The sequence below is a fragment of the Halichoerus grypus genome, chromosome 9 (assembly GCF_964656455.1).
Source record: "Halichoerus grypus chromosome 9, mHalGry1.hap1.1, whole genome shotgun sequence".
NCBI lineage: Eukaryota > Metazoa > Chordata > Mammalia > Carnivora > Phocidae > Halichoerus > Halichoerus grypus.
The window spans coordinates 92,649,204-92,668,113 of NC_135720.1; the positions used below are offsets into that span (position 1 = coordinate 92,649,204).

The window sequence follows — 18,910 nt, forward strand, 5'->3', positions numbered from 1 at the left end:
TAAGAAGTCACTGTGTTTTTTGCTGTGCCCCTGGCTGGGCAAATCTGCACCTGAGTCCTTAAGTGCTACACTACAGTTTGCAGCACTGGGAGTAGGGTTCCCATCATTACTGTGTCTCCAACTTCTCTACCCTTGTCTGTGTGGCCCCTCTACTTCTGTGGTGCAGAAGCTGTAATCAGCCTTTAGTTCTTCAGAAAGAACTTCTGTATGTGCAGGGGGAGATTGTAGAATTCTGGGTCTTCCTATGCCACCCTCTTAGACACCTCCTCTCATGATCTGACTCTTGCAATTACACACAGACACACTATACACATTTTGATATTTATTAACAAAAATGGTTCAGAAAAGGATTGAGTAACAATTATAGCTATAAGGTTTAAAATAAGAGTTGTTTTTAGTTCTGTTGTCTCTAGGGTAGTGTAACCAGTCTAGAAAGCTGTTTAATCTCCTAAAACAGGACTCAGATCACACCACTCAAGTGTTAGATATCAAAAGAAATTTTCCCTTTTGTCAAAGCAAAATATAGTGGAGGTTTTTACCCACAAGCCTGCTTTCCAGGGGATGGACTGGGGAGCGGTGGAAGGAGTAGACAAAGAGGTTAAAAAAGAAACAGGCAAAATCTTGAAAGTAAGAAATGAAAGCTAGTGAAGAAAAAGGGTTCCTAAGTGCCCAAGAATCATTCACTGAAGTAATCCTCTAGTCCTTCCATATCCATTTCCAGAGAGGAATTTAGACAGGCCAGAGCAGATGACGCATCCTTGGCTTTCTGGACACTTGGTTTGGGTTGAGCAGTTTCTGGTTGGATGGATTCCTTCCTGATGTCTTTATTACCACTTAGAATCCGTTGGCTCTCAAAGAAGAATTGATTAGGATGGCTCAAAGAAAAGCCACAATCATCCACCTGTATAAGAAAGCAAGTGTATATCGTATTAATACATAACAAAGGTTTAAATTAAGGGGCTTCATAAACCATTCTAGACCTTGTTCAAAGACTATTTAAGGCATGCCTGGGTGGCTCAGTCGGTTAAGCGTCTGCCTTTGGCTCAGGTCATGATCCGGGGGTCCTGGGATCGAGTCCTGTGTCAGGCTCCCTGCTCAGCCAGGAGCCTACGTCTCCTTTTCCCTCTGCTACTCCCCCTGCTTATACTCTCTGTCTCTGTCAAATAAATAAATAATTAATTTTTTAAAAAAAGTTTAAAAACTATTTAATGCCCAGCACATGGATCCTAGTAGTTCTCCATTGTAACTCTCACATGATTTCATCCGGAAGGTGTGGATGAAATTTTTATTTCCAGCCTGAACCTCTGCACTTAATTCCAGTTTCCTATCCAGCTCTACTTCATCTCTACCTTCTACTCAACATCTCAGAGGGCTAAGCAAAATGCCTGCCCGACTGTCTGTCAATAAGTACTTGTTTTAAAAGGAAAAAAAAAAAAAGGAGGGTGTAGTCTTTAACCATTCCAAAACCATAGGGACTGGATATAAACAGACACTGTCTGGATAATGGTCCCTGACACCACTCCTATTTTAGAGTATATTTATAAGTCTGGCATATGTAATCCCATTTAGTATCATTTAAACACTGCAGATTTAACGAGTACTACTTTTTTTTCCTAACTTTGATTCCAAAATTTATTAATGGTGAAGAAAAATATATTCCTTAATATTAGCAAGCACTTATTGAACGCCTACTATGTGCCAGACATTATTCTAAGTGGCATAAGACACACGCCATACTCATTCACACACACGTATATAAATACAGTTAACTTCCCATAAGAGCCCTGTGAAGGGAGATTATCAATATTCTGCCAGTTTAGAGAGAGGTTAAGTTAACTTGCCCAAGATCACATACTGGCAGGCCTGGAGATGGGATATGAATGAACAGAATCCATGCTCATAACCAGTATGCTCTGCTGTCATGTCCTTGTGCCAAGGTCAGTAATTTTATAATGCATTCATTTCTTAAAATGTGTAAGCCTTTACTAACTCTTGGGGTGTGACAGAAGAGCAAGATAGCTCCTGAAGTGTGAACCACCTACACCAGTCACTTTCTTCACATTCAACCAATGGGTCAGACTAAGTTGATCACCTGTCAAATCTCTGCCCTCCCTGCCTTCTGACAACAAAAAGAATTCCATTTTACTTGAGTTATTTGTTGTGTTTTTGTTAGGGGATATTTCACTTCAAATTTTTTACAAACTGAGAAGGCATTACACTTTCTTTGTTCATCTGTCTTATATTTATCGACCTTTTAAGGTCTCACTCTTTGTACTGAAGTGACTTGGATATAGTAGGTATCTAAGTATTTGGTGAGTTGATCCCAGAACTAAGCAGTGTATCCCAGTCATACATGTCCCATATGAATTGGAGACTTAACTGCGTATAAGGCCACATTATGAGCTAGTAATTTTTCAGCACACAAGAATGCATTTGACTAACTCTAAAGAAATTTCTAGCCTAGTAAGTCATATACTTAAAAATCTCTATCAAGAATAAAAAAAGTGATAAGGGTCACAGATAAAGGCTTATTATCTCCATATTAGAGAGAGATGCTGGCTGGGTTGATCAAGGAAGGCTTTGCGAGGAAGGGTTATATGAGTTGAATTTGGGAAGATGGAGAAAGTGAAAAGCTGGGATAATGAGGTCAAGGTTAATATAAGCAGCAGAACCACATGAGCAAGGTAATAAGGAATGTTCCTGTAAAGCAAGTAGATCAGATGGCCTGGTGTAAAAGGCATATAAAAGGGAATAATAGGAAATGAAGTTGGAAAGACAGGCTGGGGCCAGACCTCAGAGAGCCTTGAAAACCAGGGTAAGTAGTCTAGACCTAATTTTGTAGACATCAGGGAGTCACTAAAAATCCTTAAGAGGGGAGGTGATGTGATTAAAGCAATGTATAGTCTTATGGTAGGTTAAAATGGATTAGCAGGGGGTTAAAAGAGTTGCTGTCATGGTTCAGAACTAACCCTCTTAACAGGTGAACCAATAAACAAACAAGGAAATACTTACTTGAATACCCCAGGATTCTCTGATTCTCTTTAGTCAGTTGTTGATACATATTAGGCCAATAATTTTATAGTAACTTCAGTGTATAGCAGATTGATAGCATACAGACTAGTTCATTTTAAGAGTTATTACTCAGATCACTAAGAACAAATTTTTATCTGCTACTTTGCTGCTTAATTTTAAAATGTTTCCTGAATGTTTTATGATAAATCTATAACTTCTATCAACAATGGAGTCATTTGTGAACTTTATTATATTAGATTTTTCACCCAATTCATTAAAAAGTAGGAGATCCAATATAAAGTTTGCATTTTACAAAATGTCTCATGAAAAGTGTATTGTGTAACACATTTCAATCAGAAGGCTTTATGTTTTATAAATAGAGAACATGAGAGATTTGAAAGACCTTGAAGATCCTTTAAGTTGGACCTCCTACATGTACAAACTAGGAAAATGAAGCCTAAGGAGATTACACCGTTTATGCAAAAATCAAAGAACTAGTAACTGGTTTTGTCTGAATTAAGGCCTTCTGACTAGATCACTTAGTTGCTCTGAGATCTGTTTTAAGAGGTTTTATGTAAAGTCAAATAAACTTACAATCATATAATATTTCTGGAGCTAAACTTGGCTATAAAGATTATAAAAAAAACATGGTATTATTTCATATAAAAAGAACCTAGCACTTTGTGTTATAATTACACATTAGGGCTTTTCTACACCTTGTTTCAACTTGTTAAAATTCTCAATACATCTGTTGTCACAGAAGAGGACTCTCTGGCTTGAAATGAATTATTAGACTTCAACTTGGACAAAATGAAATATCAACTTTCTAAGCCTCAGTTTCCTCGTCAATGAACTGGAGGTTATAGTAATAATAGATGCTGCATCATAAGGTTGCCACGGGGAAAACCAAGGAAACAGGAGTGTAAAAAAAAAAGTTGTAGGTTCTATGAAATCTAAATTAATTCAAGAAAGGCAAGTCACTTAAAAAAGAAAAAGGTGTATTCCCAAAAAGAAAGGGAAAAGGAACATATTGTTTTATATGTGTCATTAGCTTCCTCTTCTGCTTTAAAGCAGCTCAGATTGGAAATTGGTGATGGTATATTATGGGTACAGTTTATTTAAAAAAAAAGTTGAATTCTAATCCTAAAACTCTACTCAAGTACAAGACCTTGCTTGTACATCAAAAGATGAACAAATAAAAGACCTTGAAATGTTTTACCTTTAAAATATATTGTTTGTTTAAAAAAAATGTACATTTTTTTAAATTCCATTTTAATTAATGCTCTTATTAACCAACAGTGACAAGGGCCTTGAAATGAGGACATGTACCATGTTTCTATGTGATGTTTGGCTTTTCAGCTGTCTCTCTTAAGTCTGCAATTGCACCTTAACTTATTTTGCTAATAAGCTCATTTTACTGAACTTACAGTCTAAGTGCTTGGTAGCATGATGAAATTATGAAGAGTTTCCTTCTATATACTGGATTGTATTTTCTTCTAAGAGAGGTTCTTTGTCTTTTGAATATTTTCTTTCTTTCACTTTTATTTCTGGCTGAAGGAAGTTGCCATTCAGTTTCCTTTCATCTTGTTCAGAAAAATTAACTTTGGTTTATGCCCCTCCCCGCACTGCCCCCCTCAACCCTAACAAAATGAAAATAGATTTTACTTCAAAATCAAATTAGAAGAATAGGGAAAACAAGTTGTCCCCACTGAAATACCCCACTTTCACTTAGTTCTGCATAGAAGTCGGCAGCTATTTACTTTATTCCTTATTTTTAAAAAATATCCGAACATTCTAGATATGGAAACACTCAGAATTTTCTGTTTCCTTCCTTGCCGTTTTTCTTAATTGGTTGCTATTGGTGATGTTTTCCTTTGTGTTCGATGATTTTTTATTATGTTTTGTACACTGTGTTCACTACTGAGAGAGGGAAATTTGTGATGCATTTTCATTCTGCCGTATTAGCTTAGAAGTCCTGAAGTACTGTAAAGGATATGAAATAAAACCAGTGTAGTTGGGAGTCCAGAAGAAGGAAATGGGGGTGGAGAGGCCTTTATAGGCTACATTGTAAGTTCTGGATTTCATCTTTAGAGCAATTGGGAAGCCCTTTAAGATTTGGTTGTTGTTGTTTTAAAGCAGTTTACTGAAATAATCATATTCCTCTGTTTTAAAGATCATTCTAGCAGCCGTGTGGAGGGTAAAGAACTGGAATGGTGCACATGTTGTAGATGCTGGGAAATGAGTTAGGAAGCTACTGCAATCCAAGTGAGACATGATCATGGCTTCTAGCCCAGCAGTCTGATAGCCATAATAATGACCCTGCGTTATTATAAAAAAGCTGAATTGTATTTGCTATATCCTGTTTAAGATTGCAGGAAAATGGGCGCCTGTGTGGCTCAGTCGTTAAGCGTCTGCCTTCAGCTCAGGTTATGATCCCAGGGTCCTGGGATGGAGCCCCATATCGGGCTCCCTGCTCCGCGGGAAGCCTGCTTCTCCCTCTCCCACTCCCCCTGCTTGTGTTCCCTCTCTTGCTGTCTCTCTCTCTGTCAAAAAATAAAATCTTAAAAAAAAAAAAGATTGCAGGAAAATGTAGAATTTAGCAAGATTTCTGTAAAGAAAGATTTATATAGTAGGGAAAAAAATTATGCTCAGCTATTTGGAAAATAAGTATCAAGAATGACTCAGTGCCTAAAGAGGTCTATTTCTAAAGAAACAATTTTCAATTAAAATTCAGAGATGAATCTACACAAGGCCTAGTATTTTTATTTACACAGAGAGTATGCCAAAAGAAAAAACATACGCTATAGTATAAAACATTGCTCCCTAAAAACACTGAGGAAAATGGATTTCAAGCAGGCCAGACTTTGGTATCTACTAACTGAATCTCAAACATTTGCTGGAATCAACATGTTTTCCACACAATGACCTTCACACAAACATAGGTCTCATATTTCTGCCACAGCAAATGTAGTTTGAAGGAATGGAAGCAATATTGTTTTACCTATGGGATGTTTGGGTTTTAATCAAGAGGTTTTGCAATGACAGCTTATAATGAGGCAGCTGGTATTACCAAAAAAGCCATATGGAACTATCATAGCGCTGCTGTCAATGGGATCAATTAACTGGTTCATTTTCAAAACTTTCATCAAAATGAGTTTGATCACAGAGTCCTCAGGAAAATAAACATAGCTTTAAAAATATTTTTTAAGGGGAGGCAGGCAGGATGGCAGAAAACACAATAAAAACGGATTCTATTTTGAAATTAAATGAGAAAAAATAATAGATATCTCATGAATTCAAACAGCCTTTTTATTCCATTGATTTTTATGTAGCTTAAGTTGTATGTGGGAGGATTTAGACATACGTCTTTTCAAAATCTTTATTAATCTAAGGCAAGTTTTAAAATTGGCCATAGTAGTAATACTCCTGTAAGAATGAGATACTACAAAAGCAGATCTGAAAACTAAAAAAAAATTCTTCTTACTTTTTAGTTATTATGTCACCAAGTCAATGTTTCAATCTAATTTTCACATCTTATTTAAAAACAAGGAAGGAGGTTGAATAATAGACCTCAATTTGTGGAAGTTCTGAGGCCTCTTAATTAAAAGAAGGGTCCACACATAATTAAGAACATATATGAAATTAAACCTTTCAGGCTGAGCAAGCAAATTAAGGAATATGGTCTTTAAGGAAAAGAGTCATGCAAAACTGGTACTGAAAATACCAAACGAACAGGGCTTACCTGGTAAGATTCCTATACGCATAAAACTAATGAGAATTTGTGCTTGTCTCCTATTTCATTGATGTCTATTTAGTCCTTCACATTTTGTGAAAACGAAGTTTTTATGTTTTGAAATAAGTCAGGTGTAATAGAAAGAAGATGAGACCCACAGCAGACCAGGGGTGCTGGGTCCAGATCTCCCACTTACCAGCTGTGGTACCTCAGGCAAATCATACAGAATTGCTAGGCTTTGGATTTTTTTTTTTTTTAAAGATTTCATTTATTTATTTGACAGAGAGATCACAAGTAGGCAGACAGGCAGGCAGAGGGAGCAGCAGACTCCCCGCTGAGCAGGGAGCCTGATGTGGGTGAGCAGGGAGCCCGATGTGGGGCTCAATCCCAGGACGCTGGGATCATGACCTGAGCCGAAGGCAGACGCTTAATGACGGAGCCACCCAGGCGGCCCTTGGATTTTTTTTTTAATGTAAACTATGATGGCTGGACCATGAATCTAGACACAAAACGCTAGTGACATCAACAGTCATTATTACAAACAGTATTGGATTCTATAGAAGCGCACAGTCATGGTTAGACTCATAGGCTTTTATGAGTTACCTGACAGTCTGGTTCAACTCCAAGTCCATCCCTTATGAGCAGTACGACCTTACACAGGTTGCTCAGCTTCTCTAAACTTTATTTGTAAATGGAAATAAAAATAGTATGTAAGCTGTAGTACTTTAGTGTGGATCCAAAGAGCTAATGTGGCCAAAGTACTTAGTGCTGGGCCAGGCATGTGTTAAAGGTTCTACAGATGTTGGCTGCTAGTACTATATTCATTATTGGTAATATTATAGGGTATATTTTTCCTATGAAATATTTTATAATGTAAGAAATTCTGCTATTATATAACCACAATAGAAAAATTATTTCATGAAAATTAGGAAAAGCAAAAGTGGATAGCATGGTAGTGGACGGTGAACTCAATAAATGCAACATCTATTTGGGGAGGGTCATGGACGGATCCTTTTGAAACCCAATAACAGACTTCCAAAAAATGCACATATATACTCACAGAAAAAAATCTCAAGAAGTGCATGGACTTTCAGGTCTATTCTTAGATGTCTGTCCTAGGTTAGGAAGCCATGATCAGGACCAGTGGTTGCCAACAAGGGGGTCCATGGGCAGATGTGTTCTGCTGACTTGTACAGGGTCTTCACACTTGTCAGTGTGAAGGCCCCTAACGGGATGTGAATTCATCAGCACACATCCTCCCGTATTCTATTAATCGCAGCCACCTACGCTTTTTTGGGTTATCTGCCTGACCTCTGTAGGCTTCTGAGTTTGTGACCCTTGCTTTACACCTTTCAGAAGCTACTAGTAGGACTTATACAGGCATACCGTGTTCTATTGCATTTTCCAGATACTGTGTTTTTTACAAATTGAAGATCTGTGGCAACCCTGCAGTTGAGCAAGTCTATCAGCACCATTTTTCCAACAGCACTTGCTCATTTCATGTCTCTGTGTCACATTTTGGTAATTCGCCCAATATTTCAAACTTTATGATTATTTTTGTTATGGTGACCTTTGATGTTACTATTGTAATTGTGCTGAGGCACCAGAAGCCATGCCCATACAAGGTGCCAAACTTAACTGATAAATGTCCTGTGTGTTCTGACTCCTCCACTGACTGGCCATTCCCCCATCTCTCTCCCTTTCCTCTGATTTCCCTATTCCCCGAGATACAACAATACTGAAATCAGGCCAATTATTAACCCCAGAAGGGCCTCTCAGTGTTCAAGTGAAAGGAAAAGCTGCATCTGTCACTTTAAATCAAAGCTAGAAATGATTAAGCTTAGTGAGGAAGGCATGTTGAAAGCTGAGAGAGGCCAAAAGCTAGGCCTCTCGTGCCAAACAGCCAAGTTGTGAAGGCACAGGGAGAACACACGAATGAATGATAAGAAAGCAAAACAGCCTCACTGCTGATGTGAGAAAGTTTTCCTGGTCTGGACAGACAATCACATCAGCCGCAACATTCCCTGAAGCCAAAGCTAATCCAGAGCAAAGCCCTAACTTTTCAATTCTGTGAAGGCTGAGAGAGGTGAGGAAGCTACAGAAAAACAGTTTGAAGCTAGCAGAGGAGGGTTCATGAGGTTGAAGGAAAGATGCTGCCTGTGTAACGTAAAAGTACAAGGGGAAGCAGCAGGTGCTGATGTAGAAGCTGCGGCCGTTTACCCAGAAGCTCTAGCTGAGAGAATTCCTGAAGGTGCTCACTAAACAGCAGATTTTCAGGGTGGATGACACAGCCTTATATTTGAAGAAGATGCCATGTAGGACTTTCATAGCTAGAGAGGAGAAGTCAGTGCCAGGCTTCAAAGCTTCCATGGACAGGCTGACTCTCTCGTTAGGGGCTAATGCACCTGGTGGCTCTAAGTTGAAGCCAGTGCTCACTGACCATTTTGAAAATCCTAGGAATAATCCTTGAGAATTATGCTAAATCTACTTTGCCTGTGCTCTATAAATGGAACAACAAAGCTTGGGTGACAGCACATCTGTTTACAACATGGTTGACTGCATGTTCTAAGCCCACTACTGACACCTACTGCTCAGAAAAAAAAATTCCTTTCGAAATATTACTGCTCACCGGGGGCACCTGGCTGGCTCAGTCGATCTAGGGGTCATGAGTTCAAGCCCCATACTGGGCAGAGATTACACTGACAATGTACCTGCCTACCCAAGAGCTCCGGAGACGTACAAGTTTAATGTTACTTTCATCTCTGCTAACACAACATCCATTCTGCAGCCCATGGTTCAAGGAGTCATTTTGACTTTCAGGTTTTATTATTTAAGGAATACATTTTGTAAGGCTACAGCTGCCATACACAATGATTCCTCTGATGGATCTGAGCAAAGTAAATTAAAAACCTTCTGGAGGGGCGCCTGGGTGGCTCAGTTGGTTAAGCATCTGCCTTCGGCTCAGGCCATGATCCCAGGTCCTGGGATGGAGCCCCACGACAGGCTCCCTCATCAGCGCGAACCTGCTTCTCTCTCTTCCTCTGCCCCCTCCCCCTGTTTATGCACACTCTCTCTCTCTCAAATAAATAAATAAAATCTTAAAAAAATAAAAAACCCTTCTGGAAAGGATTCATCATTCTAGATCCCATTAAGAACATCCGTGATTCATGAGAAGGGGGTCAAAATACCAACAAACAGGAGTTTGGGAGAAGATGATTCCAACCCTTACTGATGACCTTAAGGGGTTCAAGATGTCAGTGGAGGAAGTAAATGCAGATGGAGAAATAGCAAGAGAACTAGAACTAGAAGTGGAGCCTGAAGATGTGCCTGAGTTGCTGCAATCTCATGATAAAACTTGAACAGATGAGGAGTTACTTCTTATGGATGAGCACAGAAAGAGGTTTCTTGAGATGGAATGTACTCTTGGTGAAGATGCTGTGAAGATTGTTGAAATGACAACAAAGGATTTAAACTTAGGACATAAACTTAGTTGAGGAAGCAGTGGAAGGGTTTGAGAAGACTCCAATTTTGAAAGAACTCCTACTGTGGGGACAATGCTATCAAACAGCATCGCATGCTATAGAGAAATCATGCATGAAAGGAAGAGTCAGTTGATGTGGCAAACATCTTATTTTTCAAAACTGCCACAGCCACCCAACCTTCAGCAACTACCACCCTGATCAGTCAGCAGGCATCAACATGGAGGGAGGACCCTCCACCAGCAAAACGACTGACTTGCTGAAAGCTCACATGATGGTTAGCATTTTTTAGCAAATTTTTTAGCAAACTGCTCTGTCAGACGAGCAGTTCTGACAGAGACCATATGGACATATGTATGGCATCATACAATCCTGACAAGTCTACAATTTTTACAATCTGGCACTTTGCTGAGAAAGCTGACTGACCCTTGGTCTCATCCCTAGATGTGAAGTGGTGGGTGGAGGCTGCAGTAGGTTTTCCCACTGGGTAGCTTCTCCTAGTTACAATGTTTCTGGTTCTGGAGCATCCTAGTTTTAATTCTCTGGCCCTTCCATAAATTTTATAAGCTACCTAATACCATGTAATAAATCCCTTGCTGGTGAAAATAGCTGGAGTGGTTTCTATTGCTGCAACTAAAATCCCGGAATGAACCATGGAGTAACAAAAAACCCCCAAAGAATTAGGCCATAAAGTTTAAAAATGGACTTACGTTATGTATCATCTCGAAGTACTTCTGACAGGCCACTTGGTAATGCATCCCTTTTACTAAATCCAAGATCTAAAATGCATGGGAAAAAGAGAAAGCAAAATTAGAAACGAAGTTTCTCTAAACCACTGCAGCTCGCGGTTGTGGGCCTTTTCAATCTTTATTCCAGACAGGAAATGCATGAAATCATGGGGTATGTTGTACTTCTGCAGCCTGGACCCTGTGATAATTCTGACATTAGACAGTCGCTGTTTAGGTCAGCGTTAAACCACAGATGACAAGAGATAGTCAGTGATCTTTCTGACCTACCAACTGTGAATTTCAATAACTTTACCTTGACAACAAGATGAAAACAGATCCCAGTTTTATGACTTTGACAGTTATTGTCAGATCATATTGCAACATCTCTTCCAAAATTATAGATATAAATTTAGTAATCTAAATGGTGCATAAAGCAATCAAGTATACGATTTAGATTTTTATTTTCCACATTACCAGTTCATACAGATGCAGCCTAAAATACAGCTGCGTACCCATCAGGAACATGTAATGTAAGCCCTTTGGACGAGTATCTTTGGAGAGGGAATGCTTTTACCTTCAATCAGATTTGTTTTTTTTTGAAATGAAGTTATTTCTAGCAAAGCTCAGCAGCATATGAGAGTGAATAGTCTATTCTGAACACCTATTAGGAACATCATCCTATCTTTTGTAAATACAATTTTCTTTCCAATTCTACTTCATGTAATCTCTTTGGAGCAGGACAAACTCCCATTCTTATCAGCCAAGTGCAATGCCAGTTGAAATTCGTAAAGTTTCATCACTCCCCTACCCCAGCAAATAAATAAAATGTATATTTGGTCTGTTTATCAAACACAGTAAAATGCAGGAATTAAGAGCCTAAAATGAAGGGAAAGAGAATTCTGGAGAAATGTTCATTTCTATCCCTTTTCAAAGGGCTGACCTTCCTGTGACAACAAGAAATGTACATGAAGCCTCAAATTCCTACTATCCCCATTATTGAATATAGTTGACATCTTTTGACAGATACACAAAATTATTACAGTTATGGAGTGGGCATCATACAATCCTGACAAGAATGTGCTTAAAAGAACTGAACTGTTTTTCTCTGTCTTATAACATTACTTTTATTAAATCCTATATGAATGACCTACGTAAATGCCAACCAATCACAGCACCCAGGATCCTGCCTATTTGACCTGTTCATTTTTCTTGAATTATTAGAGCAGAAATGAAAAATAAATCAATTTAAAATGAATGGCTATCAAACTGGAAAGAGCCGAGATGCCTTTCAACAGATGAATGGATAAAGAAGATGTGGTCCATATATACAATGGAATATTACTCAGCCATCAGAATAGATGAATACCCAACTTTTACATCAACATGGATGGGACTGGAGGAGATTATGCTAAGTGAAATAAGTCAAGCAGAGAAAGTCAATTATCATATGGTTTCACTTATTTGTGGAACATAAGGAATAACATGGAGGACATTAAGAGAAGGAAGGGAAAAATGGGCGGGGGGAATTGGAGGGAGAGATGAACCATGAGAGACTATGGACCTGAGAAACAAACAGGGTTTTAAAGGGGGGGGGGGATGGGTTAGCCTGGTGATGGGTATTAAGGAGGGCACGTACTGCATGGAGCACTGGGTGTTATACGAAAACAATGGATCATAGATCACTACATCAAAAACTAATGATGTATTGTATGGTGACTAACATAACAATAAAATTAAAAAAAATAATAAAATAAAATAAATAAAATAAAATGAATGGCTATAAATTTTTTAAAATGAAGAAAGCCACAAAGTTTTCAAAGTAATTCTACACATAGATATTCAAATTGTGTTGAGATGAACTTGCAACTGATTATTGGCAAATATCAATGATACCATGAAGGAATATCTGTGAATTGCAATTTTGGAGAAGCAAAGTCTTCAAACTTTAGTGAAGTTTAAATGACACCATAAATGACCTGAAGAGAAAATGAACTCACAGAAATAAACCCAACATCATATTCTATGCATATATATACTTGAGAGATACATATTTAAATATATATGAACTTACACATATATTTAAATATGTTCCTTGCAAAGTAAATATGTAACATTAAATATATACATTATAATATACATGTTTGGGAAGCATGCTATAAAGTCAATACTTATAAGAAACATTTAAAAAATATCTAGTTGGGGGCAACTGGCTGGCTCAGTCAGTAGAGTGTGCAACTCTTGATCTCAGGGTGGTGAGTTCAAGCCCCACGCTGGGCATGGAGCCTACTTAAAATAAATAAAAATTTTAAAATAAAAATATCTAGTTGGGTGACATACACATATGTAAAAAGTTACTAAGGAAAACTGACATATAAGCCACAGAATGTAAGAAAAGCTTATGTATTTTGAAATTTTAGGTTCCATCAAAAGTAAATTTAGATTATTCACAGATCAATCCCCCCTGCTCCACTCCAAGAGAAGGCTCTTCCTTAACCAAAATCATTTAATTTTCCTCTTCCTATTTGCTTTATCTTTCTAGGATGAGTTTTTATTTGGGAATTTCTTGCAAATCCATAAATAAATCATTCAACCATCATCTATCCTTAAATAATTTTACTGATCATGTTACAGCATACTTGAGGTAAATGAAAGTTTCTGCACATATGTAATGGTATATAAGGGAAAAAAGACAACAGAGTGCTTTTCATTGGCTGGAAAAGCTACTCAAAGACAGACACATTTAGGTCTAAGGAGAGGATCCAGGGAAGGAAGAAGTAAACCAAGTAATAGAGATGTGGGGACAATAAATGAATAGGAAAAGTCCAGGGGAAAGACTACTCTGAGGCGATTAGGTATTACTGGGAGGTATTATCGTCATTTCAGAGATGAAGAAATATATCCTCTTAAATAGGGGTGTCTATCTAGTGAGTGCCATTTATTGTGAGAAGAATTTAAAAATCCTATGCAATTTGTGATTTTGTTTTCCTTAAGAGGAATGTGTAGACCATAACTCAAAAATCCAATAACTAATAAACATATGTACTTGAATTTCACATTATGATCTAAATCATAGAGATATAGGAAGAGAAAAAAGAGAAGAAAGAGAAGGATCTTGTGGACCAATGAATGAAGTCTGGCTTTTTCTCCGAGTAAAATGGGGAGCTACTGCAATATTCTTAGCACAGGAGTGACATGACCTAACATTGTTAACAGGATTATTCTGCCCGCTATATGCTGGGAACAAACTAGAGGGAGTAGGGATCCAAACAGGGAGCTCTTTACAAGAATCCAGTAAACAGATGATGCTGGCTTAGGTAAGAGTAGTGGTTAGAAGTGGTTGCATTCCCCACTTATTGGCTGTAACTGTTTTTGAAAAACAGCTGTTCTACACAAAAATGCTTAACAGGAACCTATTCCCTGATGTTTTAGAGTAAGCCATTACCTGTCACTCAACCCCTCCCCTCTCTGATTTCCTAAATAAAACTAAGTAGCTTAAAAGCTCAGTAAAATGCAATATGTAAATAACAAACCATCATTTAAAATAAAGGTAGAATGCCAATAATACCACTTAATAGTCATTAAACAGTATAAGTAACAAACAGATGCTTCTTATGCAATAGCCTGTGAGTAGGACACCTGAAGTCTCTCAGTGTCAGCAACACCTTAGATGCACACCCCCTCTGCGGACTTCAAAATATTCGGCAAGTGATTCTGATGTTCTACCATATATACATGAAGTGCAACTTGGGACTTTTTCCGCACCTAGTTTTCTCAAGTTCTTCTGATATCAACCTCACCAGCAAATGCTCTACTAAGATAGTCTATAGGTATGTTGAGGATGGTGCTGGTATCATTTGTCAATGGGCTGGATGACTCCAAGCAGGAAAATACAAAGCTAAAAATCAAGAGAAAAGAGAATTGAGCTATCTGCAAAGCACCAAAATTTGTGAAATAGAGGAAAAATAGAAACTTGGCAAAGAAACACCAAAATCCAAGAAGGACAGATGCCTGAGGTAGACTGTGGAAAAGAATTAGAGGTCAGGAGCTAAGTTCTCACAGTATGTCCTACAAATCCTCGAAAAGACCCTCTGCTTTTCTGAAGGTGGACCACTTGTGTGTTAATGGACAGACACTGAAAATGCTCCCTGCTAAGTCACTACAGCTGGACAGAGACAGGTAAGCAGTGATTGTTCATACACAAGATGACTCTGTTATTGAGCCATTCTTATTCTTTGAAATTCAGGTTCTTAGCAACGGTTGGGTTCATTTAGAATTTAAATTTTGTGTGTAGTCATAACTCAAGTGATCTTTTCTTAGAAAGTGCTAAGTTTTAACAGAAGAGCACATGTCCCAGGCTAGTGGACATATATGCTTGACTTATAGCCAGACAACTGGGAACCTGAGAAAGATTTAGGATTTAACCAAAAGTGGTATGCTTTTCTTTGAAACCAAAATTTTTCTTTGATGTTTTCAAGAATGAAGAAATATTGGCTGTGGTAATATTTTATAATGTGTCAAATTTTGAACTTACCTACCTAACCTTGCTCTTGTTTGTTAAAAATATGCTTTGGGGAGGGGGAGGTCATGGGGAGTTAGTTCATATGTGTTTGTTTATATATATTTTTTGTGTTGGAATCATAATTTAATATGACATTAACAAATTTTTAAAGATTTTATTTATTTAGACAGAGAAGAGAGAGAAAGAAAAGGGGGGGGCGGAGAGAGCTGGGGGAGGAGCAGAGGGAGAGGGACAAGCGGACTCCACATTGAGCACAGAGCCCAAAGCAGGGCTGGATCCCACCACCCTGAGATCATGACCTGAGCCAAAATCAAGAGTTTGATGCTCAACTGACTGAGCCACCCAGATGCCCCAACATTAAAATTTTTTAAAGAAAATAAAATTCTGTAGAGAAGTCAGAATGAAGATGTAGTTAGGCAACAGTACTTTCTTACAGCATTCATTTTGCCAGATAGCTTCTGAAGGGTCAAGCCTCCATCCTCCTAAATTGGCCTTTGCTCTTCCTAAAGGGATGGCTCCACAAGGCTGGAGTTCAGCAGGCAGGGACTGGCCACAGAGAAAGTCAGAAATAAAACAGGGGAGGGAAACTCATCAAGAGGAAGAAATGTAAGGAGGAGACAAAAAGAAACAAATAGAGGGGCTCCTGGGTGGCTCAATCATTAAGCGTCTGCCTTTGGCTCGGGTCATGATCCCAGGGTCCTGGGATCGAGCCCCGCATCGGGCTCCCTGCTCAGCGGGAGGCCTGCTTCTCCCTCTCCCTCTCCCCCTGCTTGTGTTCCCTTTCTCGCTGTCTCTCTCTCTGTCAAATAAATAAATAAAATCTTTAAAAAAAAAAAAGAAGAAACAAATAGGAAAATGAAAGGACCAGGTAGAAGAAAAGTGTAGAAAGCCAGAGGGATGAGGTTAAACGAACTGGAGTCCACAGCTTACTATTTACGTGGCCTGTAAACATCAAAGTGTAACCCACAGCTCACAAAAGGTGTTTCATATTCCAATCTGGAAGAGCGGAGCACAGCACAATTTCCTCTGATATAAGCCAAAGTAAGTGTCAATTCTGATGTCTAGGTTAGAAATCTTTCTAATTCTGCTTTAGAAAAATATAACCAGGGGCGCCTGGGTGGCTCAGTCGTTAAGCGTCTGCCTTCGGCTCAGGTCATGATCTTGGAGTCCTGGGATGGAGCCCCGCATCAGGCTCCCAGCTCAGCAGGTGGCCTGCTTCTGTTCCCTCTCTCACTGTCTCTCTCTCTCTCTGTCAAATAAATAAATAAAATCTTAAAAAAGGAAAAAGAAAAATATAACCAAACAATTTGAACAATCATATCAAATAAGGCTTATTTGAAAATACAAAATTAAAGAAAAAATTTCTATGAAGATTTAAGACTATTGCTCAAACAGCAATTTGACTTTGACTTTTAAGTCAAACTTTTAAGTGTAACAATCCATTTATTGTTCTATTTTAGTTCATCAGTAATCAAAAGGCTAAGAAAAAATTAAGAGGAGTAGTGATATCAAATTACTCTATTTTGGTAACTAATATTCTTTAACTTTGCTCTCTCTATATTTTGAATTTTTTTTTTTATCGGCTGACTAAAGTCCACCACGAAGAATATTAGATTTTTTTTTAAAAAACAATACCCTTTGTCATCTTTACAAGAAAACATATCTGTATATGCTCAGGTAAAAGCATTAATTACATTTCATCTACTACTTCATCCTCAAGGCAAAGAACTGTTTTCGTTTTGAATTCTAATAAAGTGGTTAACCAAGATACCCCTGCAGTAGAGGAAGGAGGAGCAAATTTAGTTGATATTTTTCTTATTTGACTGGCAATAGACCATAGCAAGTTGACAAACAAGATATACAAAATACTGATGGGAAATCTATATGTACACATACACGTATTAGATAGAAATATAGGTAATATTTTAAAACTTTGAGCCACATTTCCTTCTCTCTCCCTAATGTTCTCTACTATTCCCTGCCACCCGCGGCTTCCTCTGTGCCTTTTGCCTCAGTGCCTGCCAACGAGGTCCAGATGACTCCCTGGCAGCAGAACGTAGCCACCTGCCTGTCCTTGGCTTCGGCGAGTGAGTGCTGTACAGCCAGGTGTGCGGCGCTCACCAATTAGATACGCACTTATTCTGTCTCTGATTCAAGGTCATATTCTGTCTTATTTAAAAGTGATAACGAGCTTGTTTCTTCCTAAAAAGCTCAACCTTGCAAAAGTCGACGGGCTGGTATTTTTCCACTTCATTTCTAACTGTCCTTTATTTCAAAGGTGAAAGAGAAAAGGTGGCAGAGAGGCAGAGTCTGGAACACTTCTGAACATACTTTGTTCCTGCTTCTCCCACACTCAGCATAGCTTAACCAGCCACCACCTTACAACTTTGCTGCGACCTTCAGTTACTGGCACATCAGGAGCAAGCTTCCCTCTCTTGAAGATGTACTTTCATTCGTTTAAAACATTACATGCCAAGAATTTCTCTGACTCACTCTTCATTTTCTATAAACATAGTTATCTGACTGAATCGATTCTACCTACCTCCAAATGTCTATAAAAACACTTTTTTCCTCCCCATTGTTCAGGCCCTAATCGTTCCCTTTTTTATTGCAAAGCTTCTTCACTTATCCTTTCTTCACTCTTCCAAAGACAGCTGCCAAACTGCCACCATAGTAACTTTTCCAAAATCAAATCTAATCCTGGCATGGCTGGCTCCCAGCCGAAAATGGCTCACAAACTTCATCATGCTCCAAAAGGCCCTGTTCATCAGGTCCCGAGTCTCCCTTCCTGGGCCCCTCTCCTGCCCTGACTGGCCACTGGGGTCCTTACATTTCTAGTCCAGGTTCTTCCAGTGTATTCTTTGGAATTTTAGCTCACAAAATCATACTGATTCAGAGGGTTTTCTCATCTAACGCATTTTTTGGTTTGGTTCAATCCAGAATTATCTAAATTTCTTTACAGCAGGGCTTATCAGGGTGGTGTTTCTCAAATTAATTTGTCTCCAGAACCTGTTTCCATACTTCTCCCAGGACTAGGGTTCCTCAAAACACACTCAACAACCTTGTCCATACACACCTCCCCTAAATCTTATCCTATTTCCTTGTCTAGTTTCCTCTGACCACACCTAATTTGTTCACTGTCTCCCTGGCTAGAATATCAGTTCCATAAAGGCAGAGGTCTTGTGCCTTGAATAGTAACTGGAATATAGTCATCACCTTGTTATTTGTTACTGTTGAATGAATGCTGTTCCTTCTGCCTCATAAGCCTTGCTTCCCTGGGGAAATTCCTACTCAACTTTCAAACACAATTCAATGATCACTTCCTACAGGAAGCATTCCCTGAGGTCACGCCTCTCTCTCAGCAGTTCTTGGCCCTCGGATTCTACAGCTAGCACTTTAAATGTATTTTCATTAAAGCACTTATCATACTTTATTATAG

General features: G+C 38.6%; 1 protein-coding gene across 2 annotated transcripts in view; it reads right to left on the minus strand.

The window, feature by feature from the left end:
* Positions 1 to 309: 309 nt before the first annotated feature.
* The window catches only part of LOC118524408 (DNA primase large subunit), a 324,736-nt gene continuing 306,135 nt past the window's right edge, over positions 310 to 18,910 (minus strand). For both annotated transcript variants that reach the window (XM_078055186.1, XM_078055187.1), the window contains exons 13-14: positions 10,935 to 11,003; positions 310 to 901 (exon numbers count right to left, since the gene is read on the minus strand). In XM_078055186.1, coding sequence (XP_077911312.1) covers positions 677 to 901; positions 10,935 to 11,003 — 294 coding nt within the window. In that variant the 3' untranslated portion in view covers positions 310 to 676. The remainder of the gene's footprint in view (positions 902 to 10,934; positions 11,004 to 18,910) is intronic.